Source organism: Oncorhynchus gorbuscha, linkage group LG25 (assembly GCF_021184085.1).
Source record: "Oncorhynchus gorbuscha isolate QuinsamMale2020 ecotype Even-year linkage group LG25, OgorEven_v1.0, whole genome shotgun sequence".
In the NCBI taxonomy this organism is placed as follows: Eukaryota; Metazoa; Chordata; class Actinopteri; order Salmoniformes; family Salmonidae; genus Oncorhynchus; species Oncorhynchus gorbuscha.
In genome coordinates, this window is record NC_060197.1 from 8,590,012 (window position 1) to 8,614,934 (window position 24,923).

Genomic DNA, 24,923 nt, shown 5'->3' on the forward strand with positions numbered 1-24,923 from the left:
CACCTGACCAGAGTACCTTCTTCCATACGTTTGGGGAGTCTCCCACATTCCTTTTGGCAAACACCAAATGTGTTTGATTTTTTTCATTTATTTAAGCAATGGCTTTTTTCTGGCCACTCTTCCGTAAAGCCCAGCTCTGTGGAGTGTACGGTTTAAAGTGGTCCTATGGACAGATACTCCAATCTCCGCTGTGGAGTGTTGCAGATCCTTCAGGGTTATCTTTGTCTCTTTGTTGCCTCTCTGATTGTTGCCCTCCTTGCCTGGTCAGAGTTTTGGTGGGTGGCCCTCTCTTGGCAGGTTTCTTGTGGTGCCAAATTCTTTCAATTTTTTAAAATAATGGATTTAAAATGGTGCTCTGTGGGATGTTCAAAGTTTTTTTATTTTTTATATAACCCAACCCTGATCTGTACTTCTCCACAACTTTGTCCCTGACCTGTTTGGCGAGCTCCTTGGTCTTCATGGTGCCGCTTGCTTGGTGGTGCCCCTTGCTTAGAGGTGTTGCAGACTCTGGGGCCTTTCAGAACAGGTGTATATAGACACACTGAGATCATGTGACAGATCATGTGACCAGTGTGCAATCTAACTAATTATGGGAATTCTGAAGGTAATTGGTTGCACCAGATCTGATTCAGGGGCTTCATAGCAAAGGGGGTGAATACATATGCATGCATCACTTTACCATTTTGTTTTACAAATTCTTTTTTTCATTTCACTTCACCAATTTGGATTATTTTGTGCATGTCCATTACATGAAATCCATATAAATATTAATTTAAATGACAGGTTTTAATGCAACACAATAGGAAAAACGGCAAGGAGGAACGAATACTTTTGCAAGGCACAGTATCTGCAAAGGTACTGAAGCTGCACGGTTCTAATGGAAAGCCTGGTTGGAGGAGAAGTCATTTCCTGTCCTTTGTTTTGAACTCACAGAGCTTCACACCACTTAATTCATCCGCCTCTCAGCCTGCCTGTGTACAGCCAATCAACACGTCCCAAGTCCAAACCTGGTGGCGACCAGGCTGAGAGTGCGGCCTCTTATCACCTTACTGCATTACATACATAGTTATGATTGGGGGGAAAAAGGGATCTAGAAGGCAATCGCAAAGGGCACCAAGGCCATGTCAATTCATGCCTTGAAATGAATAGAATGTAAAAAGTGAACAAAAATAAATACCTACTGAATAAAGGCAGAAAGTGAAATAAAACATTGGCGAGTTCTAAATGGAGCCTGTGTGTGTGCTGTCATAGACGCGCCATCTTGTATCCACATATACAAACACACTAGACTGATGTCACCCAGTTGTCAGCAAGAAACCCCCCCAAAAACATTAAAACTGTAGGGTAACCACACGCGGCATAACACTGGGCATGCCATTAGCATTGCTTCAAAACTATACTCATTTACACAAACTAGATGTAAAAACAAACATGTTTCTACATTTGAACACAATTCGATCCGACAGAAGCAATAGCTGTTCTTGAACACCAGCAGTTTGCCCTAGTAAGGTGGCAAAAAACCAAAGCCTCAGTGACATGGTGTCTTACCTCTCTTCACACTCTCTGTTGGATCCTCCAGTCTACTGAGAGATTCAGTCCGCATTAGTGACAGCCCGGGCTAGACAAACACTACTCACAGAAAGCCCTAACCCATCCCAGAACCACCGACATTGCCACGGCAACTACGTCGCACGGCAACAGTCCCCGTACCAATGAGAGGAACCAGAGAGACAGACAAATGGTGGCTTGTGTTGATAACACTCCTCTGAGCAGCAGACGGGAGATCAGAGTGGTTGAGTTTGAGGGCCACTGTCACAATGCAGCCGTTTGTTTACTTTACAAAGAGATTAGGGAACAAGAGAGAGAACGAGAGAGAATAAGAGAGAGAATGAGAAAGCGAGCAAGAGGGAGAGAAAGAGGGACACTGACTTCAGCATCAAGTCACTGCTATCCCCACTCACGACATTCCACACCCAAACACAAACACACAACAGCCCCTATTCAACACATCAGAGACGAGAGGGAGGGAGAGAGAAGGAGCAAATAAGAAGGGAGGGAGGGAAAGAGGGACAGAGAGAGAGATGAGGAAGACAGTGGGTGAAGCCCAGGGAGAGGGAGATCAGAAATCAAGGGAGAGCCAAGAGAGGCAGAGAAGAGTTTAGACAGCGTTTTGATAAAACAGCTTTCATTAAGGAGACTCATGTTCAACTCCTGTGGTGAGTCGTATACCCAGAACGATCATGTAGAGCAGGCATATCGCAGGACAGCCGGGAGAGAAAAGGAAGGGAGGGAGAAAAAGAGGGGAAGAAAGATAATGGTTTCTATCTCCCGCCATCGCTACAGTACATATCTACTCTGGCGCACACAAAGCGACCTACGCCCAGGGCCAGTAAGGGGATGGCTGAAATGCCGTTATCACTGCTAAAGCGTCGAGGTCATCCTGGCAGGCTTGGAGGGTTCTGGTGTCCTTTCTGGGAATGTTCTCACACACTGGATACTTTCTGAGAATGGACACATACACTGCCACCACACTGTCAGTAACATGGACTCGAGAGCTAGAGCACATATTCACATACCAGTGAATCCTCAAAAAAAAAAAGGGACATTGTAAATCTCTCTCTCTCTCTCTCTCTCTCTCTCTCTCTCTCTCTCTCTCTCTCTCTCTCTCTCTCTCTCTCTCTCTCTCTCTCTCTCTCTCTCTCTCTCTCTCTCTCTCTCTCTCTCTCTCTCTCTCTCTCTCTCTCTCTCTCTCTCTCTCTCTCTCTCTCTCTCTCTCTCTCTCTCTCTCTCTCTCTCTCTCTCTCTCTCTCTCTCTCTCTCTCTCTCTCTCTCTCTCTCTCTCTCTCTCTCTCTCTCAAAAAAAGAAATCTACCAAGCACTTTAGAAACTGTTTGTGTGGGCGATCTCTGGCACCACATAGCAAGATGAAAACAGAGTGTCAAACTCCCCCGTACTGAACTGTAATGTGAATATAAAACAAGTGATTTAAATCTGTTCTGTACTCCAGTGACAAGGGGATCCAAGCTGTTTTTGTTCTGTTAGGTGTGTGTATGTGTGTGTGTGTTGCGTACAGTGCGTGAGGTTCACAGTTGAAGGTGTCAAATAACAGAAGTGCCCTATGCACACCATACACATCTTTGCTGGAGTGTTGAATTAAACATGTTTAGGAAAACAAAATCACTTTCCCTGAACTACTGTTGCTTTCCATATGCTACTGTAAAACTGTAGTCTAAGCTTTGCACGTGAAATCTGACACCAGGCATAGAGGGACTAAAGCATCACTTCACAGCTAGGCTGTCATTTCTAGGGTGTTTTTCCTAGGGACCGTGCTTCTACACCTTAGGCTGGGTTTCTGTATAGCACTTTTGAGATATCAGCTGATGTAAGAAGGGCTTTATATTGATTCAAGCAGAACAACTTTATGAGCAATTAAAGAGCCTGTACAGTCTTTATCCACCCACCTATTCTGATTATCACTCAGTGTCTTTTACACTGATAACAAGTTCAAACAGGTGCCATTAATACAGGTAACGAGTGGAGGACAGAGAAGCCTCTTAAAGAAGAAATTTAACAGGTCTGAGAGCCAGAAATCTTGCTTGTTTGTAGGTGACCAAATACTTATTTTCCACCATAATTTGCAAATAAATTCATAAAAAATCCTACAATGTCATTTTCTGGATTCCCCCCCCCCCTCATTTTGTCTGTCATAGTTGAAGTGTACCTATGATGAAAATTACAGGCCTCTCTCATCTTTTTAAGTGGGAGAACTTGCACAATTGGTGGCTGACTAAATACTTTTTTGCCCCACTGTATATAGGATAGGACTGTCACAACACATCTATCGAGAGAGAGAGAGAGAGAGAGAGAGAGAGAGAGAGAGAGAGAGAGAGAGAGAGAGAGAGAGAGAGAGAGAGAGAGAGAGAGAGGGATAGACATCTGGTAACATACATCACTCCCCCTTTCATCTCCACCTCCATAACACAGACATGTGAAGTCTGGATTGTTTATCAAACACGGCTGGTCAGTAGGGAGAGGGAGAGGGGGGATGGAGAGAGCACTCTGGTGACTGATATCTACACTACTGAAAGACCTCTGCACTAACCTAGGGGCCTGTGTATAAGCATTCACAGTCCAGCCATTTCAAGGCGAAGACAGAACTTCTCTTCACTGTGAGAACGCATGTTTCACATTAAAACAGTAAACAGGTTTTTTGGGGTGTAAAAAGAAACTAGATGGGATCTCTGTGCCGTTTTCATTTACCCCAGAAAATAATTGAATACTGGTTTATATTGTTTTTTAAAGGAGCCCTGAGACAGAAGAGACAAACAGAAGCAGTGTTGAGTGCCATTTGCCATCTTATCTAATATGTTGCTCTAACAGATACAGCTCCGTCCACCACATTCTCCTGTGAGGCCAAGAACAATATGTAGCCTAGCTTTTCCCCTCTGGGTGCTTATACGGCAAACAGTTAGACTAGATGCTAAAATGGCTTTGATATCGGTGGGTAGATGCTAACCGGCTACCTGCGGTTTAACAAGAGGGGGGTCTGAACTCTACCTCTATCCCTCTGACAACCCAGCATGCAATGTTTGAAGCCGCGCTCTCACACACACACACACACACACACACACACACACACACACACACACACACACACACACACACACACACACACACACACACACACACACACACACACACACACACACACACACACACACACACACACACACACACACACACACACACACACACACACACACACACACACAGCGCCAATAGTTGCCAACTTGATGTGTTCCACTACAGAAAAAACAAATCACACTTTTCTTCAAGCTGCTGGCACGTCATTTGAATAATTGAGAGAGCCTCTCTCTCCTAGCAGTTAGAAATATGAGCGTTTTAAGATGGGAGGGAGAAAGAGAGATCGAGAGGGAGGAGAGAAATGTCCTTCATGCAGAATTCATTACAGAGATAGTAAGATGCCAGCGCTGCTGACCAGAGCAGAGTGGCTGAGAGGGAAGAAGACTGCAGCTTGGCACTGGAGCAGCAGGCTGCTTTAGACTGGTTATAAATCTCTATGGACCCATCTCAGTTCCAGCACAGTACAGCAGTATGGGAAAGGGGGAAACCTAGTCAGTTGTACAAATGAAATGTGTCTTCTGCATTTAACCCAACCCCTGTGGATCAGAGAGGTGTGAGGGGCTGCCTCAATCGACATCCACGTCGTCGGTGCCCGGGGAACAGTGGGTTAACTGCCTTGCTCAGGGGAACAGTGGGTTAACTGCCTTGCTCAGGGGAACAGTGAGTTAACTGCCTTGCTCAGGGTAACAGTGGGTTAACCGCCTTGCTCAGGGGCAGAATGACAGGTTTGTACCTTGTCAGCTCAGGGATTCGATCCAGCAACCTTTCGGTTACTGGCCCAATGCTCCTACCTGCCAGGCTACCTGCCGAGGCAGGCTGGGTGGTGTTCGGAGGGACACCGTGTAGCAAAACGTTTTGCAAAGGACAACCAAATATCGGTGTTCTTATTCGACAAGATCAGAACGTAACTTGCTCGCTACTGAACACGACCCTAGTGAGCATGGGCTGGCATGCTGGACTGTAGTACAGCTCCTAGCTCCTCCTGCCACCTGCCTGGCCAGCAGAATGCCAGACCCAACAAAAGGAGAGAGTTTAGTACTATCCCAAGATGTCGGTTCAAATATAGGGACATTTTCGTTCACAAACGCTCAGAAGTCCTTACTGATTCTGCACATACATATACAGACATGTACATTCTACATCCAGAGAGATAATATACATTCTACATCCTGAGAGATAATATACATTCTACACCCTGAGAGATAATATACATTCTACATCCTGAGAGATAATATACATTCTACATCCTGAGAGATAATATACATTCTACACCCTGAGAGATAATATACATTCTACATCCAGAGAGATAATATACATTCTACATCCTGAGAGATAATATACATTCTACACCCTGAGAGATAATATACATTCTACACCCTGAGAGATAATATACATTCTACATCCAGAGAGAGTTAAAGACCCTGCTGATGCTTTACATATTCAGACATGTACATTCTACATCCTGAGAGATAATATACATTCTACATCCTGAGGGATAATATACATTCTACATCCTGAGAGATAATATACATTCTACATCCTGAGGGATAAAGACCCTGCTGATGCTTTACATATACAGACATGTACATTCTACACCCTGAGAGATAATATACATTCTACACCCTGAGAGATAAAGACCCTGCTGATGCTTTACATATTCAGACATGTACATTCTACATCCTGAGAGATAATATACATTCTACATCCTGAGGGATAAAGACCCTGCTGATACTTTACATATACAGACATGTACATTCTACACCCTGAGAGATAATATACATTCTACACCCTGAGAGATAAAGACCAGTGGTGGTACTCAAAAGCCATACTTGAGTAAAACTAGATACGTTAATAGAAAATGACTCAAGCAAAAGTGAAAGTCAACCAGTAAAATACTACTGGAGTAAAAGTCAAAGTATTTGGTTTTAAATATACTTCAGTGTCAAAAGTAAAAGTATGAATAATTTCAAATTCCTTATATTATGCAAACCAGACAGCACAATTAATTTACAGATAGCCAGGGGTACACTACAACTACTCTGATATTAATTTACAAACGAAGCACATGTTTAGTGAGTCTGCCAGATCAGATGCAGTAGAGATGACCAGGGATGTTCTCTTGATACGTGTGTGAACTGGACCATTTTCCTGTCAAAATGTAACGAGTACTTTTGGGTGTCAGGGAAAATGTATGGAGTAAAAAGTACAGCATTTTCTTTCGGAATGTAGTGAAGTAAAAGTTGTCAAAAATATAAAATAGTAAAGATAACCTACTTAAGTGTACTTCAAAGTATTTTTACACCACTGATTAAGACCCTGCTGATACGTCAAAGGACACATTACACATTACACATTACACATACTGTGTTCCAGCAGTCTGAAGTGACAGACTGAAAATGGCATCATCTCACCGCGCCCCCTCGCTCTCCATCCCTCGCTCACTAACCCCACACCTCAGCAGATAACCCAGTGACAGACAGAACCTGTACCACATAACACTACCTATAGTAGCAACCAAGGCTTCTGCTACTGTCTGGGGGAGGAGATAACCCACTGACAGACAGCACCTGACTGTCTCAGCAGCTCTGTGGTGTGTGTGTGTGTGTCTAAAGCAAAGTGTGCACATATCAGTATTTGTGTGCACCTGTGTAGGTTTGTGTGTGTTGAGAAATTCTCCGCAGGGTCGATGGCCAGAGACTAAAATGGCAGAGAGCTGGAAGGCGGAGGGCCCTAAACTCAATGTTTCCTTTGTAGTGGGCATCACAGATCCATGAGAAGCTCAACTCTCCACAACACCAGCTCTGTTCCACTGCTCCTGCCTCCAGCACAGTGATTACATGCTTCTACACAGGGAATTGGATTTGTTGCTTGTTAATATCAGGCTCAATATGTTGAGAAACACACAAACCAGAGTTTCTTTCAGGATTCCTTGAACCTGGTTGCATTTTTTTGTTTTGTTGCTATTTTCGCATAAAAACAGTCAAATCCTCGCAATATTAAATCGCGGAACACTGACCCATCACCGCAGTAGAAAAAGAGGGCTCACAATTTCAACAAATCAGCGCACAAATATGGTTAAATCGAGCCACACTTCAACTTTATCGCTAGTCAGGGCAATTTCGTGACAAATTGGACAAAATCGCCGCCATCCAAAATGTCAGAATTGCCACAGCAAAATCAAGCATTTTTGCCTGCAAATATCACAAAGAAAATCTCTGTGGAATCCTGAGTGGCGCAGCAGTCTAAGCCACTGCATCTCAGTGCTAGAAGAGTCACTACAGACCCTGGTTCGATTCCAGGCTGTATCACAACCGGCCGTGATTGGGAGACCCATAGGGGTAGGCAGTCTTTGTTCTTCACGGAGTTGCCTAGTCAAATAAAGGTTAACATTTTATTTATTTTTTCATACACGTCACAAACGTACATGCATGTGCACACACACACAGATTTCATCATTAACAAGCAGTGAGGTGAGAAGTGTGTAATCGGTTTCCCATCCCCCTGGCATGTAAAAAAGCTTAGATACACAGGCTAAGAGAACAGAGCTTAGATACACAGGGCTAAGAGAACAGAGCTTAGATACATAGGGCTAAGAGAACAGAGCTTAGATACACAGGGCTAAGAGAACAGAGCTTAGATACACAGGGCTAAGAGAACAGAGCTTAGATACACAGGGCTAAGAGAACAGAGCTTAGATACACAGGGCTAAGAGAACAGAGCTTAGATACACAGGGCTAAGAGAACAGAGCTTAGATACACAGGGCTAAGAGAACAGAGCTTAGATACACAGGGCTAAGAGAATAGAGCTTAGATACACAGGGCTAAGAGAACAGAGCTTAGATACACAGGGCTAAGAGAATAGAACTTAGATACACAGGGCTAAGAGAACAGAACTTAGATACACAGGGCTAAGAGAATAGAGCTTAGATACACAGGGCACAGAGAATAGAACTTCGATACACAGGGCTAAGAGAATAGAGCTTAGATGCACAGGGCAATGAGAATAGAGCTTAGATACACAGGGCTAAGTGAATAGAGCTTAGATACACAGGGCTAAGAGAATAGAGCTTAGATACACAGGGCAATGAGAATAGAGCTTAGATACACAGGGCTAAGAGAACAGAGCTTAGATGCACAGGGCAAGAGAATAGAGCTTAGATACATAGGGCTAAGAGAATAGAGCTTAGATACACAGGCCTAAGAAAATAGAGCTTAGATACACAGGGCTAAGAAAATAGAGCTTAGATACACAGGGCTAAGAGAATAGAGCTTAGATACACAGGGCTAAGAGAACAGAGCTTAGATACACAGGGCTAAGAGAACAGAGCTTAGATACACAGGGCTAAGAGAATAGAGCTTAGATACACAGGGCTAAGAGAATAGAGCTTAGATACACAGGGCTAAGATAATACAGGGAGCCTTTGTTAAGGAGATGCTTGAGGCCTCGATGTCTTTAAATAGGCTGTTGATGTTTAAAAATAAACCACTCACAACCCAAGTAATCACTAGCCAGTAGCCTGAATGGGGATGAAGAGTGTTACGGCCCCACCCAGAGCCCAGGTGATTCTCCTCAGAGTGGAGACTGAGCCTTTGGCAGTGAAAAGCCAATCATTAGTGCCCACAGCCCATCACTGACCCCACAGAGCTGGTCCAATCAGCAGACAGGACTAGAGGTCGGGGTTCACCAAGTGTCCCATTACCCCAGGGCACCTTCCTTCATTCTTTAGCACTCACCGGACACACACACACACACACACACACACACACACACACACACACACACACACACACACACACACACACACACACACACACACACACACACACACACACACACACACACACACACACACACACACACACACACACACACACACACACACACACACACACACAGTGACAGACAGACACACGCAGTGACAGACACACACAGTGACAGACAGACACACACAGTGACAGACACGCACAGACAGACAGACAGACACACAGTGACAGACAGACAGACAGACACACACAGTGACAGACAGACAGACAGACACACACAGTGACAGACACACACAGTGACAGACACGCACAGTGACAGACACGCACAGTGACAGACACGCACAGTGACAGACACGCACAGTGACAGACACGCACAGTGACAGACAGACACACACACACACACAGTGACAGACAAACACACACACACAGTGACAGACAGACACAGTGACAGACACACACAGTGACAGACACACACAGTGACAGACACACACAGTGACAGACAGACAGACACAGTGACAGACACACACAGTGACAGACACACACAGTGACAGACAGACAGACAGACACAGTGACAGACACACACAGTGACAGACAGACAGACACGCACGCACAGTGACAGACAGACAGACACGCACAGTGACAGACACGCACAGTGACAGACACGCACAGTGACAGACACGCACAGTGACAGACACACACACACAGTGACAGACAAACACACACACACAGTGACAGACAGACAGACACAGTGACAGACAGACAGACACAGTGACAGACAGACAGACAGACACAGTGACAGACAGACAGACACAGTGACAGACAGACAGACACAGTGACAGACACAGTGACAGACAGACAGACACAGTGACAGACAGACAGACACAGTGACAGACACACACAGTGACAGACAGACAGACACGCACACAGTGACAGACAGACAGACACGCACAGTGACAGACACGCACAGTGACAGACACGCACAGTGACAGACACGCACAGTGACAGACACGCACAATGACAGACCCACACAGTGACAGACCCACACAGTGACAGACCCACACAGTGACAGACCCACACACACACAAAAGAAAGAAAGGCATTTCACTCTACTTGTCCACGAAACAATAAAACTTGAAAAACACACACCTCCGTATCTGGTGGCTGCTCTGCGTCGGGAGGGAGACACCAGCTCCCTGACCATATGAAGGACCTGCATGCTCATAGTGGGGAGGGGCCAACCATGTTCACCGGGCGTGGGGAGCCCACTCTCGCACCCCCGACAACCTCATCCCTCACAGGGTCCTCTGAAATCATCCCAATGTCTTAAAAAGTTCAGATCTCAAATCTTGGATCCCATCTTATCCCTAGGCACCAGGTTTAGGGTCCACAGAGCCCGGATCTTTCACCAGTCCTAGTTCCTCTTTTTGGGGTGGAGTAGTGGCGGAAGCCCCTCAAGCTTCCAAGGATGATTCCAAGGTTAGCTATAGCCTCCAGTTCCACACAGTCATCCCTAAGCCTTTTTCCTCTCTGCTCCGATCCAACCTCCCTCTCTCCTCAGTCGCTCTCAGCACCAGCAGCAAGCCCTCAACACTCCCTTACGCGATCACACATGCACTCACACACACTTTCTCTCCTACCCTGCTACATGTGAATATCTAAGGCAGTCACATTTAGGTCGACCTAGAGAGGCAGTCTGTTCTAAGACACTGAAGGCTGTCTGCATCACTGCTCTTCCTCTCCTCTCTCTCCAGGGGTCAGCAGTTGTTCTGTCCAGGTAGCTGATTTCCTCCCATCCTCCTACGGCTCTCACAGGTCCAGGAATACCAGACCACTGCTCTCACAGGTCCAGGAATACCAGACCACTGCTCTCACAGGTCCAGAAATACCCAGACCACCGCTCTCACAGGTCCAGAAATACCAGACCACCGCTCTCACATGTCCATTAATACCCAGACCACCGCTCTCACATATCCATTAATACCCAGACCACCGCTCTCACATGTCCATAAATACCAGACCACCGCTCTCACATGTCCATTAATACCCAGACCACCGCTCTCACATATCCATTAATACCCAGACCACCGCCCTCACATGTCCATTAATACCCAGACCACCGCCCTCACATGTCCATTAATACCCAGACCACCGCCCTCACATGTCCATTAATACCCAGACCACCGCTCTCACATGTCCAGAAATACCAGACCACCGCTCTCACATGTCCAGAAATACCAGACCACCGCTCTCACAAGTCCAGGTAAAGCAGATCACGCTCAAGTGAAGCTCAAATCACACACAATGTCATCTCAAACCGACGGCTGGGAGCTGGAGGTCGTTGGTTTGTTAGCTGCTCTTCTGAGACTCTCAGGCTCAGCGGAGAGAGTGTGTGGTTGTTTTCCGTCGGAGCTCCCACACACACACACTTATCTTGTTCGGCAGAGGCAGTAGAGGTGAACACACGCACCCAGGAACACAGGGAGGAGACTGGTAAGATCTCTCTCTGTTGCTCTCCCTCTCTGTTCAGAGAGCTGTGCTGTAGCAGTACACCTGGCAGGCAGAACAGATGAAGGTGGTTTGGATCAATAGCAGCAGTATCCCTGCTCCAAAGACACGCCACTCTGCTCACATCCACAGCTAGCTAGCTCACTGGGGTACGGCAGTCAGTCCAGCCAACTCATTGGTCTCTCGCCCCGTTGAATCCTCTCTCACTTCTCCCTCTCTCCCCGTGCTCTGCTCCTCTCTCGTTCCCCCCTTCCAAATTCACATCCCTCCCGCTCTTTCAGTTTCTCTCTCCCCCTCTCTTTGTCACCCCCGCTTAGTGACAACCCCCTGCTCCACCATCACTCTGAAGCCTGGTTAGTACATGTACATCAAATATAGGGGGAGTAAAAAAAACAGCTGTGTGTGATAATCATTATTTGTCTCTATGTGTGTGTGTGTGTGTGTGTGTGTGTGTGTGTGTGTGTGTGTGTGTGTGTGTGTGTGTGTGTGTGTGTATATACAGTTGAAGTTGGAAGTTTACATACACTTTAGCCAAATACATTTAAACTCAGTTTTTCACAATTCCTGACATTTAATCCTAGTGAAAATGCCCTGTCTTAGGTCAGTTAGGATCACCACTTTATTTTAAGAATGTCAAATGTCAGAATAATAGTAGAGAATTATTTATTTCAGCTTTTATTTCTTTAATCACATTCCCAGTGGATCAGAAGTTTACATATAATCAATTAGTATTTGGTAGCATTGCCTTTAAACTTTTTTAACTTGGGTCAAACGTTTCTGGTAGTCTTCCACAAGCTTCCCACAATAATTTGGGTGAATTTTGGCCCATTCCTCCTGACAGAGCAGGTGTAACTGAGTCAGGTTTGTAGGCCTCCTTGCTCAGACACACATTTTCAGTTCTGCCCACAAATTTTCTATGGGATTGAGGTCAGGGCTTTGTGATGGCCACTCCAATACCTTGACTTTGTCGTCCTTAAGCCATTTTGCCACAACTTTGGAGGTATGCTTGGGGTCATTGTCCATTTGGAAGACCCATTTGCGAGCAAGCTTTAACTTTCTGCCTGATGTCTTGAGATGTTGCTTCAATATATCCACATCCTTTTCCTCCCTCATGACGCCATCTATTTTGTGAAGTGCACCAGTCCCTCCTGCAACAAAGCACCCCCACAACATGATACTGCCACCCCGTGCTTCATGGTTGGGATGGTGTTCTTTGGCTTGCAAGCCTCCCCCTTTTTCCTCCAAACATAACGATGGTCATTATGGCCAAACAGTTCTATTTTTGTTTAATCAGACCAGAAGACATTTCTCCAAAAAAGTACAATCTTTGTCATCATGTAGAGTTGCAAACCGTAGTCTGGCTTTTTTATGGCAGTTTTGGAGCAGGGGCTTCTTCCTTGCTGAGAGGCCTTTCAGGTTATGTCGACATAGGACTCGTTTTACTGTGGATAAGGAAACTTTTGTACCTGTTTCCTCCAGCATCTTCACAAGGTCCTTTGCTGTTCTGGGATTGATTTGCACTTTTCGTACCAAAGTACGTTCATCTCTAGGAGACAGAAAGCGTCTCCTTCCTGAGTGGTATGACGGCTGCGTGGTCCCATGGTGTTTATACTTGCATACTATTGTTTGTACAGATGAACGTGGTACCTTCAGGCATTTGGAAATTGCTCCCAATGATGAACCAGACTTGCGAAGGTCTCCAATTTTTCCTGAGGTCTTGGCTGATTTCTTTAGATTTTCCCATGATGTCAAGCAAAGAAGCACTGAGTTTGAAGATAGGCCTTGAAATACATCCACAGGTACACCTCTAATTGACTCCAATTATGTCAATTAGCCTATCAGAAGCTTCTAAAACTTTTACATTTTCTGGAATTTTCCAATCTGTTTAAAGGCACAGTCAACTTAGTGTATGTAAACTTCTGACCCCCCTGGAATTGTGATACAGTGAATTATAAGTGAAATAATCTGTCTGTAAACAAATGTTGTAAAAATTACTTGTGTCATGCACAAAGTAGATGTCCTAACCGACTTGCCAAAACTAACATTAATGACTCTGACTTCAACTGTATGTTCGTGTCGTAGACAGTGATAATTTGTGCCCACTAGCATCTTATGCCCTTTTACATGTTCAATCAGTCTCCCTCTCTCCCTCTGCCTTTCCTTTGGCTCCCTCTCTGCCTCTGCCTTTCCTTTGGCTCCCTCTCTGCCTCTGCCTTTCCTTTGGCTCCCTCTCTCCCTCTGCCTTTCCTTTGGCTCCCTCTCTCCCTCTGCCTTTCCTTTGGCTCCCTCTCTCCCTCCGCCTTTCCTTTGGCTCCCTCTCTCCCTCCGCCTTTCCTTTGGCTCCCTCTCTGCCTCCGCCTTTCCTTTGGCTCCCTCTCTGCCTCTGCCTTTCCTTTGGCTCCCTCTCTGCCTCTGCCCTTCCTTTGGCTCCCTCTCTCCCTCTGCCTTTCCTTTGGCTCCCTCTCTCCCTCTGCCCTTCCTTTGGCTCCCTCTCTCCCTCTGCCTTTCCTTTGGCTCCCTCTCTGCCTCTGCCTTTCCTTTGGCTCCCTCTCTGCCTCTGCCTTTCCTTTGGCTCCCTCTCTGCCTCTGCCTTTCCTTTGGCTCCCTCTCCCCCTCTGCCTTTCCTTTGGCTCCCTCTCCGCCTCTGCCTTTCCTTTGGCTCCCTCTCTGCCTCTGCCTTTCCTTTGGCTCCCTCTCCCCCTCTGCCTTTCCTTTGGCTCCCTCTCCCCCTCTGCCTTTCCTTTGGCTCCCTCTCTGCCTCTGCCTTTCCTTTGGCTCCCTCTCTGCCTCTGCCTTTCCTTTGGCTCCCTCTCTCCCTCTGCCTTTCCTTTGGCTCCCTCTCCCCCTCTGCCTTTCCTTTGGCTCCCTCTCTGCCTCTGCCTTTCCTTTGGCTCCCTCTCTCCATATCTTCCCCTCCTTCTACCTCCACTAAATTGTTCATCAAAACAGAACCATGGTGCTCTCCCAGAAGCTTGGCTGGTGTGTAAAACCTGCCAATTCAGACAAACAAACATATAATGATGTCGCATAAGGCTTACTTCATTAATCAATGTTGTTTAATGAATCTTTCCTCCCTCTTTTACTTCCTGTTATGTATTGTCCATATGGTATTGTCAGAAGTATGAATGCTTTTCACCCTCTGCATGAGAAAACCATGGCAATATAACGTGATGCCATTCATTTACAGAAGATCATACACTTTTTCATTTCATTGACCTTGCGAAGAGATGACTCATACACACACAAAGGTGGGAACCTGCACGCAAACACACATGTACACAGACATACAGGGTGGGAGGCACGCAGGCACACACACCCTGCAGCCCCCCCCTGTGTTTCAACACAAGGACAGGGTGCAGTCTGCATTGCAAGCTGTAATGGGGCAGCCACAGTTTCATTCTTTATCCTAATGACATTTCCCCAGAGAGGAAAAGACACACTCTGCACCTGCTCTGCGCACACACACACACACACACACACACACACACACACACACACACACACACACACACACACACACACACACACACACACACACACACACACACACACACACACACACACACACACACACACACACACACACACACACAGTGTGTGTCTGCACCGCTTGAGACAATGAAAGTGTGTGCAGCCCTCCTAAGGCATTGAGTTATTGGGCCCAATTACAGAATGCCATGATACACTGGCTACACTGTTGCTACGCCCCAACACTATGCTGCCCTGTTGCTACGCCCCAACACTATGCTGCCTTGTTGCTACGCCCCAACACTATGCTGCCCTGTTGCTACGCCCCAACACTATGCTGCCCTGTTGCTACGCCCCAACACTATGCTGCCCTGTTGCTACGCCCCAACACTATGCTGCCCTGTTGCTACGCCCCAACACTATGCTGCCCTGTTGCTACGCCCCAACACTATGCTGCCACTGCTAGCTGGCTATGACCCTGACATACTAGGAGTGTGGGGGCCATTATAGAGATGGAGCACCAGCTCTGAGTCCCCTGGACAAACACACACACAGCACAGTGTAGTGGACTTCAGCGTTTATTAACTAGTCTTGCTGGTCCCCATCTTCTACAGTTCCTGTGCCATACTGCGGTCTTAATATGATCAACATGAACCTTTCTGACATGAAGAAAGGAAGAAAATCAAGGGAGATAAAGCTGTGTGTGTGTGTGTGTGTGTGTGTGTGTGTGTGTGTGTGTGTGTGTGTGTGTGTGTGTGTGTGTGTGTGTGTGTGTGTGTGTGTGTGTGTGTGTGTGTGTGGTGTGTGTGTGTGTGTGTGTGTGTACACATTTGTACTGACCAAAGGCGTGCAAAGCAAGAGAGGTGAAGAGAGGAAGACCCGGCGGAGTATGGATTGATCTCCTGTCGATGGAGGAGACATACAAAGGCGTATATCGACAGTCTCCCCTCTCTCCGACAGCCCCTCAACCCTGGTCATGAGAGGGCCAGTCATACACACATCAAATCAATGGCCCCTCCACGTAGCTCTATTAACGCCTGCCTGATTGGAAAATGACAGATAAGTCCTTCTTAGCTCAGGGAACATCACCTCTCCAATCTAAGCCTGTCAACAGTCTTCAATCTGTGCATCTGCAAAGGCTAGAAGGAACTGTCAATGTTGGGTATTAGATTGAGGACCCTCGAGATGGAACACACTCCAGAGGTCAAAGTACCAGAAAGTGTCTCCAGAGACGAGGGAGGGATGAGAGGGAGAAAATTAAGGATGAGAAAATGGGGAGAAAGATGGCAATAGACAGAGAGAGAGAGAAAAGGAGAGTCAAAGAGAGAGTCAAAGGTAGAGGTTTACACAGCCACATTTCCACTCACTGAAGTCAGTCAAGAGCAGTCTAATTTGACATGAATAGAGCGCTTTGATTGCTGCCTATGCTGCTACAGCAGTAACTCCAATTTCCCCAAACACTCCCTCTCTGCCCCTCGCTCCCTACATGCATCTCTCTCTCCAGGTCAAGCTAGCTGACAAAGGGGCTAATGCACAAACACATCACTGAAAACACCCACTTGCTGTTAGCTTGGACTGGTAGGAACACACTGTAGAAGGCCAATAAGAAGTACAGGAATGTTACACTAACAGTTTGTTGTATTCTGATCTGAACCAACTTCCATTACTCTTCTCCTTTCTTCCACGAACACTGATCTGGCAGGGTATGACAGGTCAAAGCAACATGATAAATCATATCCACCCCATTCACATATCAGTGGCTATGATGGAAAGGCCACAAGGAAAGGAACCAACGTTAGAGTATAGAGACACAAACTATGGGTGTCAGCATGCAGCTGTTCCACTACTGTTTTCATGGATGTTGTGCAGGGAGTTGTTGAGTCAGCGTAAATCAGAGTTGAAATGTTTTTCAAAACAGTTGGACTTTTCTGACTCCTCTTGGGTCTGTCCCAGTCGTCTGTCCCTTTCCCATTCCTCCTCTCTCCCTTTCCTTCCTCTGTTCTGGCTCGGTGCCACAGGGAGCGAGGGAATGGAACACAGTGGGGGCGCAGACTGGAAAAACATCACCGGGCTCCCTCACACTTCCTGTTTGCCCCGTGTCACTTCCTGCTCTCTGGGTTTAACAAACCAATCAAAGTACTGCTAGTACTTGCACTGACTGTACTGTCCTTCTGCATGCCCACTTCACGTCGAGTCTCCAAACTCTACAATGACATCTGACCCTTCCTTATCTATGAACTCGGTCCAACACTTTTCAGTCTCAGTCTTCACCCAAACCAGTTCTGGACACTTTGAACGTCTCACACCTCACTTTTACACTCTCAAAGACCACTCCCACATCCAAGCCAGACCTCCCCTCACCCAAATCAGGCCTCTGCCTCACCAAAGTCTACTCATCATCCAAAACCTGGCCTCAACCCTCCTGCCTATATGTGTCCCTCCCCCCATCCTCATACTTTCCGTCCGGCCTCCTGCAAGCCCAGTCTGTCCTTCACCCTACCCACAGCATGCACAGATCTTCTGCTGTGGCCTTTTACAGGATGGTGAGATATTCAGAGAGCCATAAAGGCTCTCTATGGGGAGAGCTGAGCAAACAGATGTGTGTGTGTGTGTGTGTTAGGAGGAGGGGTGGAGTTGTTTACAAGCCAACAGTAAAATCAGCAGCTGCTAAAACAGTGGAGCACTCGAGGTGGAGGTGACAATGATGTGTAGTTGTGCTGTAGGGGCAAGAGGATGAATGACAACCCCCCCCCCCCCAAACTGCAGTACCACGAGCGTGGGAGTTTATAAACGATACCCAAGATACTCTGCTCAGGCACGCTCGCGGTCAGCCAGACGTTCATGCGTCTTCTGGTCGACAGGGTCTATCCCGTTTGACATTGGTCGATACGATCCGTTTGACGGGTTGCGCGCCATTTCTCAGTTGTCAGAGGGTGTGTGCGGTTACTCGATGCTCAGTGGGGTGGGTGTGTTGTTTGTTATTGGTCATAGGGGTGAGATCAGGTTGCTATTAGTCAGTGGAGGTGGGGGCTGGTATTGCTCATAAGGTGTGAATGGTTTGGCCATTTGTCATAGAGTGTAGTAGAGTTTATGGTTTGTCATTGGTTAAGGTGTGTCGTGTCCTCGCCACTAGAAACGGGAACGATTGTCTCAGCACCAGCTATTTCTGAGCGTGCCTGTGTATTCTGCAGTGTCGGCAATGTGGGTTTTACAGCTTGCCTGTCTCATGCATTCGCCTCATCACAATTACACAAATGTACACCACAAATGTGTGTGAGTGTGTGGCTGCATGTCCTGCAGTACAGAGCTACGAGTCCTGTTCATAAACAGCGGGTATACAGGAGCAATTCAGTCAAGATATACCACCACACCGCTTTCAGTCGAACAGCCATGTCGTTTATACGAGGCTTTCACAGCGAAACAGAAAGCAAACACGAGGCAAGTAAGCCGTCAGTTTGAACTAGATACATTTGTAGTGGGCTATATAGGGAATACGGTGCCTTTTGGGATGCGTCCTGAGAGAGTGGAGTAACGGAGTGAGTAAACATGATGTGAAATAAAGGCTCAGCCTGTCCCCAAAGACAAGCACAGCTCCTTAAATCCTTAATCAGGGTTCTATACATAGTGCATGACCCAATCCGTCTGAACTCAACGCCACACATTAAGTATTGATAGGTTCAACTTTGTGAGGAGCAGCGGGGTGCCAGGGTAGAGCTGGGAGTAGACGTCACCATGGCAACATGCAGACTAGACAGCCCATGACAGGCCAACAACAAGCCTTATGGCAGTAGAAAAGTCACCACAATTACTGTATATATATATATATATATATATATTTATTTATTTTTTGTGTGTGTCAGCAAGTGAATGAGTGTGTGTGTGTGTGTGTGTGTGTGTGTGTGTGTGTGTGTGTGTGTGTGTGTGTGTGTGTGTGTGTGTGTGTGTGTGTGTGTGTGTGTGTGTGTGTGTGTGTGTGTGTGTGTGTGTGTGTGTGTGTGTGTGTGTGTGTGTGTGTGTGTGTGTGTGTGTGTGTGTGTGTAAATGTTTTACTATACTTGTGTGTACCAGAAGTTCTCACAAGAAACTTAAACCAACAAAAATTCAGAGAAGGACATTTTGCCGATTCTCACTTGTAAAAAGGCTATTTTAGGCTTAGGGGTCAGGTTTAGGGAAAATAGGACTTTGAATGGGAATGAATTGTTGGTCCACAAAAAGTCCTCACACGTATAGCTGAGTGTCTGCACGTGCAAGTAGTTTAGCGTGAGAGATTGGGATTCCGTGTGTCAGTCAGTAACTGTGTACTATATGTATGTGTGTCGGTCAGTAAGTGTGTACTGTATGCATGTGAACGAGTGAGGGTGTGTGTGTGTGTGTGTGTGTGTGTGTGTGTGTGTGTGTGTGTGGCCCAGTATGTTTCCCCTGTCCCTCCTCCACTGGTGAGATGCCCTAAGGATAGCTCAGTGGATCCATTTCCTCCTCCTGCTGTGTTTACTGCTAGATGTAATCATATTCCTGTGAGGCTTCCTTCCTGTTCCCCCGAACGACACACATCCCGACTAGGGTTGCACATTTTGGGGAATATTCAGAGGTGGAAACTTTCCGTGGGAATTAATGGGAATATATGGCAATTAACAGAAATATATGCAAATTAATATTAATACCATTTAAATATAAATGGTTTTTGCATTGGATATATTTACCATATCATTTGGAGACAGAAACAAAAACATTTGACCTTATCATAAGTAGACATAATTGCAAATGATTAAATCCTTCCAATAGAAACAAAAAAATATTTAGTTACGAATTGAACTTTTAATTAAATGAGATGACTCTTCCTTTGGGATGATTTCACTGAACAACAAAAGAAAAGGGAAAAATGTATGAACCCCAATGATCCATCGCATCTCCCAAAAACATTTTCTAAAACTTTGGTTATCTTCCTCTCAGGCTTCCATGTCTTCTCCCTGGACCTCCTCAAATGGCCACCTCTTGAACATCAGACTGAGGCCTCATCTTCACTGTCACTTTCCAACCTTGTTCAGGACTGCTCGTTGTCAGGCTCAAAAAGCCTCAAATTTGCCCTGATGGCCACCAATTCATCAACCCTTGTATTGGTCAGCATGTTGCGTGCTTTGGTGTGTGCGTTCCCAAACAAGGACCAGTTGCGCTCTGAGGCGGCTGATGTTTGTGCGATTTGGAGGATGATGGAGGCAACAGGGGAAAGAGCCTCAGATCCACAAAGTCCCTTCCACCAGGTGGCTGATGAGATATGTTGGCACGGCTCCCATACTGCATCTCCATCCCAAAGCCCTTGCTTAGAAGTGAACTTTGCCAGACTGCCAAGAGCCTTGCCCTCATCCAGGCCAAGGTGGCGAGACACGGTAGTGATGACACCATATGCCTTGTTGATCTCTGCACCAGACAGGATGCTCTTGCTGCAGCGTGGATGGGCTTCAGGCAGAAGTCTTCACGCTCTTTGACATTTTATTTTTTCCCTCTGCTTGGAGCAACAGTGACGTGGGCAGTACTGATTTCTTCTCTTACATCTGCAAGCAGAGTCTGAACGTCAGACATGATGGCATTGTCTCCCTCAATCTGTGCAATGGCTACTACTATAGGTTTGACTGCTTACCACTCTCTCCCAAAACAAATCATCCAGGAGGCTTCTCTTGATGGGGCAGTCCATATTGGCAGACTGATTCGGCCATTTCTTGGAGACTCCTTCCCCTCCAGGAGACTGTCAAACATGATGATATCACCATCCCAACGAGTGTTGCTAGGCAGCTGCAATGTGGTGCTCTTATTCTTCTCACTTTATTTGGTGAGGTAGATTGCTGCTATAACTTGATGACTGCCTTCAAGCTCATCTGCAATGTAACGATCGGTGTGTCTATTGTCCCTTGTGTCTGTGCTCTTGTAGAATACTGGTTGAAGGGTGGAGATGTAGTTAATTATTCTTTGCCCACGGACATTTGACCACTTATCAGAGTTGATTGCAATACAGTCTGCTTTCTCTATGATTTGCTTGACCTTCACTTGAACTCTGTTGAAACTCTGCATCCAGCAAATGAGTAAAAAAAGCAGGTCTGGTTGGAGGGGTGTATGCTGGGCAAAGAGCATTCAGAAATCTCTTCCAATACACATTGCCTGTGAGCATCAGAGGTGAACCACTTGCATACACAGCTCGAGCAAGACATTCATCCGCATTTCTCTACAACGTTCCTCCATTGAGTCAAAAAAAAAACTCTGATTCGAGGAGGACCATGAGCTGTTGATATCGATAAGGTGTCTGATTCATAATTTTCACCTCGAATAGAAGTAGAGGGACTTTTGTCAGAGGTTGATTGTTGTGAATGAACTTCATGCACTTGGCCAGATGATTCTGCATCTTTGTTGCATTCTTCACATATGATTTGGCCCAGTATTAGCAAATGTACAGCTTTCCCTTCTATATTAGCTGCAGTGAAATGTATCCACACATCAGATAGTGCCTGTGGCATTTTCCTGTAAAGCTTAGGAAAGAAATGTGTAAAAAATATGCAAATGCAATTCCATGTACAGATAAATAGTTAAGCAGTAAGATTAAACAACTCCTTTGTAAGATAAATGTTTTAAAATGTAAAATGTATGGAAACAGGTGAATTAACACTCAATCAAGCTAAAACACACATGGTAGCAAAAAACTAACTAGCAGAAATTGTTAGCAAGTTAGAAATGATTTAAACACACTTTGCTGTAGGCTACTATTTACTAGTTAACAAAAAATCATGCATGTCATAAAATATATTCACCCCACGCAGTATGGTAATCAAAACCTACCAGAAAGTATGTAGTCCTTGGCTCAGACGGTGTAGTAGTGTGGGCTCAATAGCATCTCATTAGTGTGCAAGATCTTGAGAATCAGCTGTACATGTGATGGAAGAATGGGGGTTGCAATTCCATTGAATTGGGAACAGTTTAACCAACATATGCCACAATACCTAGAATTGCCTTATGTGTATCCCACAAAAAAAGGTTCACTGTTATATTTTGATGAATTTAAGAAAAATTCCCAGGCTTAACTTCCCATGGAAAATTTACCGGAAGGTTTCCAACCGTAACATACCTGCGAGACACACCCCCCCCCCCCCATCACAACATGTCATCAGCTACATGCTGTGGTCCACAGAGAAAAGCAGAGAGACAGAGAAAGAGAGAGAGCAACAGGAAGCCAGGTCAGTGGAGTGGGAGACTTGGTTCCATTGTGAACACAGAACTGAGACTACGGCTCCACAGGAGGAACTGAGATCAGAGGATATGGGAGAGGACATAAACACTACCGTACTAAAGCCCAAAACATAACACTAGTTGAACACTGCAATGCAGCAATGCTACTACCTCTATACAGCAGCAGCTACAACCCATTGCAGCCAGTTGCTCCAGTTATAGACGGGTTGAATGTTTCGCAACAAAACCAAGTCAAAACAGACGGGATTGGCTTAGAATGTCGACAACATGCAAACTATATTTTGTCTCCAATGTTTATTGGAAAAAATACATTTGCACGATGATTACTTGTCTCTCGAATACATCGCTACAGTTGTTGGTTAGCTAGAATGCGGAATTTTGACATATTTAGCACGGACATCAGTCAAAACACCTCAAAAACGAAACTATGTATCAAGAACAAGATAAAACTCACTGAAACGCACCACCTACGATTCGCCACATGGCAGCTTCGTATTGTTGCTAGTCATCTGGCCATCCAGAACCACAACAACACACTGACTTCTGCCCCATTGAAGTGTGCACATCGTTGTCATGACGTTGTCAGCTAACCCATCTATAGCTACAACAACAAACTGCCTGTTAGAGGTGACACCTTCAATGGAAGATAAATCATTTACATTTTGTACAAAAAATATCGACCTACCTAACACCTACGTGCACTCTCCCATACACAAACTTCTCTACTTCTTCAGCACACAGCCCAAGTGGGATAGATGAACTAGTCTAACCTGTACAACACAAATTGGGCTTTGTCCCTCAAACAAATACCTCTCTCTAGTAATTATCCCTGTGACAGTGTCAGTCTGAGGGAATGCTGGAGTCTTGCTGTGCTAAGCAGAGCTGTCCGGAGACAGAGGGATGTTAGCAGGCCTGGCCCTACACCAAGAGACAGAGGACCAGGCGGTTGGAGACTTCTGCTTAATCAGTGCTGAGACTTCCCATGTTAGCGGTTTAGAGATTGTATAGCCCTAGACTGTGCCAAGTTAGCATGTTAATGGATTGGAGGCCAACTGCTTTTAACCAGGGCCAAGTGTTAGCATTTTAGCAGATAGCCACTCTGCCCTGCTCAGCATGAACAGGTCCCAGGATTAGCCGGTTAGTGTTTTGGGGGCCTGGATTTGCATTCGGAACATTATTGTTCTGTCAAAGTGAAATCCTATATTGGTGTGTTCCAGTAGTCTGTTAGCATGTTCCCCATGACAACAGGGCTAGTGTTATCAGGCTGTCAGTGAGCAGTGGTAGCCAGCATACTAGGCTAGCGGTGCTGTCTCAGTGCCCAGCAGATGGAGACCAGATGAGGCTTTAGAGGAGATAATTACCCTAGTCTGCACCACGCCTAGCCACTGTGGACCCAACAGCACGCTAGCTACCGAATGACATCAGATCAGTTCTCCTCTGACAAGGAGAAAAAGAGGAAGCGGCCGCATGAAAGACAGAGTGGGGGCAGAGACAGAGAGAGTGGGGGCAGAGACAGAGAGAGTGGGGGCAGAGACAGAGAGAGAGGGGGCAGAGACAGAGAGAGTGGGGGCAGAGACAGAGAGAGTGGGGGCAGAGACAGAGAGAGTGGGGGCAGAGACAGAGAGAGTGGGGGCAGAGACAGAGAGAGTGGGGGCAGAGACAGAGAGAGTGGGGGCAGAGACAGAGAGAGTGGGGGCAGAGACAGAGAGAGTGGGGGCAGAGACAGAGAGAGTGGGAGCAGAGACAGAGAGAGTGGGGGCAGAAACAGAGAGAGTGGGGGCAGAGACAGAGAGAGGGGCAGGGGAGACAGGTGATAGCTAGACATCTGGTAACATACATCACTCCCCCTTTCATCTCCACCTCCATAACACAGACATGTGAAGTCTGGATTGTTTATCAAACATGGCTGGTCAGTAGGGAGAGGGGGGATGGAGAGAGCACTCTGGTGACTGATATCTACACTACTGAAAGACCTCTGCACTAACCTAGGGGCCTGTGTATAAGCATTCACAGTCCAGCCATTTCAAGGCGAAGACAGAACTTCTCTTCACTGTGAGAACGCATGTTTCACATTAAAACAGTAAACAGGTTTTTTGTTGTTGGTGAAAACACAATGGGAACTCTGTGCTTTTTTCATTTACCTCAGAAAACAATTGGATACTGGTTCTGATATTAAAATAGTAATAATTCAATTCATTTATGTAGTGTTTTTTTAACCTATTGCTCCAAGTGCTTCACAAAAGCCAACATCTTGTATCTGTCAAAACTTTGTGTGATGCAAAGACAACTCCTGTCCTCTCCTCCTTTCCAAA

At 46.0% G+C, this 24,923-nt stretch overlaps 1 protein-coding gene across 3 annotated transcripts in view; it reads right to left on the reverse strand.

The window, feature by feature from the left end:
• The window catches only part of LOC124014549 (USP6 N-terminal-like protein), a 59,036-nt gene that overhangs the window by 23,773 nt on the left and 10,340 nt on the right, over positions 1-24,923 (reverse strand). Inside the window, exon 1 of one of the 3 annotated variants that reach the window (XM_046329677.1) lies at positions 10,555-12,128. The exons of 1 other annotated variant lie outside the window; for it this stretch is intronic. In XM_046329677.1, the coding sequence (XP_046185633.1) occupies positions 10,555-10,630 (76 nt within the window). In that variant the 5' untranslated portion in view covers positions 10,631-12,128. Of the gene's footprint in view, positions 1-1,548; positions 1,946-10,554; positions 12,129-24,923 lie in introns of those variants that run through there. One more of the 3 variants, XM_046329678.1, reaches the window with a different exon arrangement.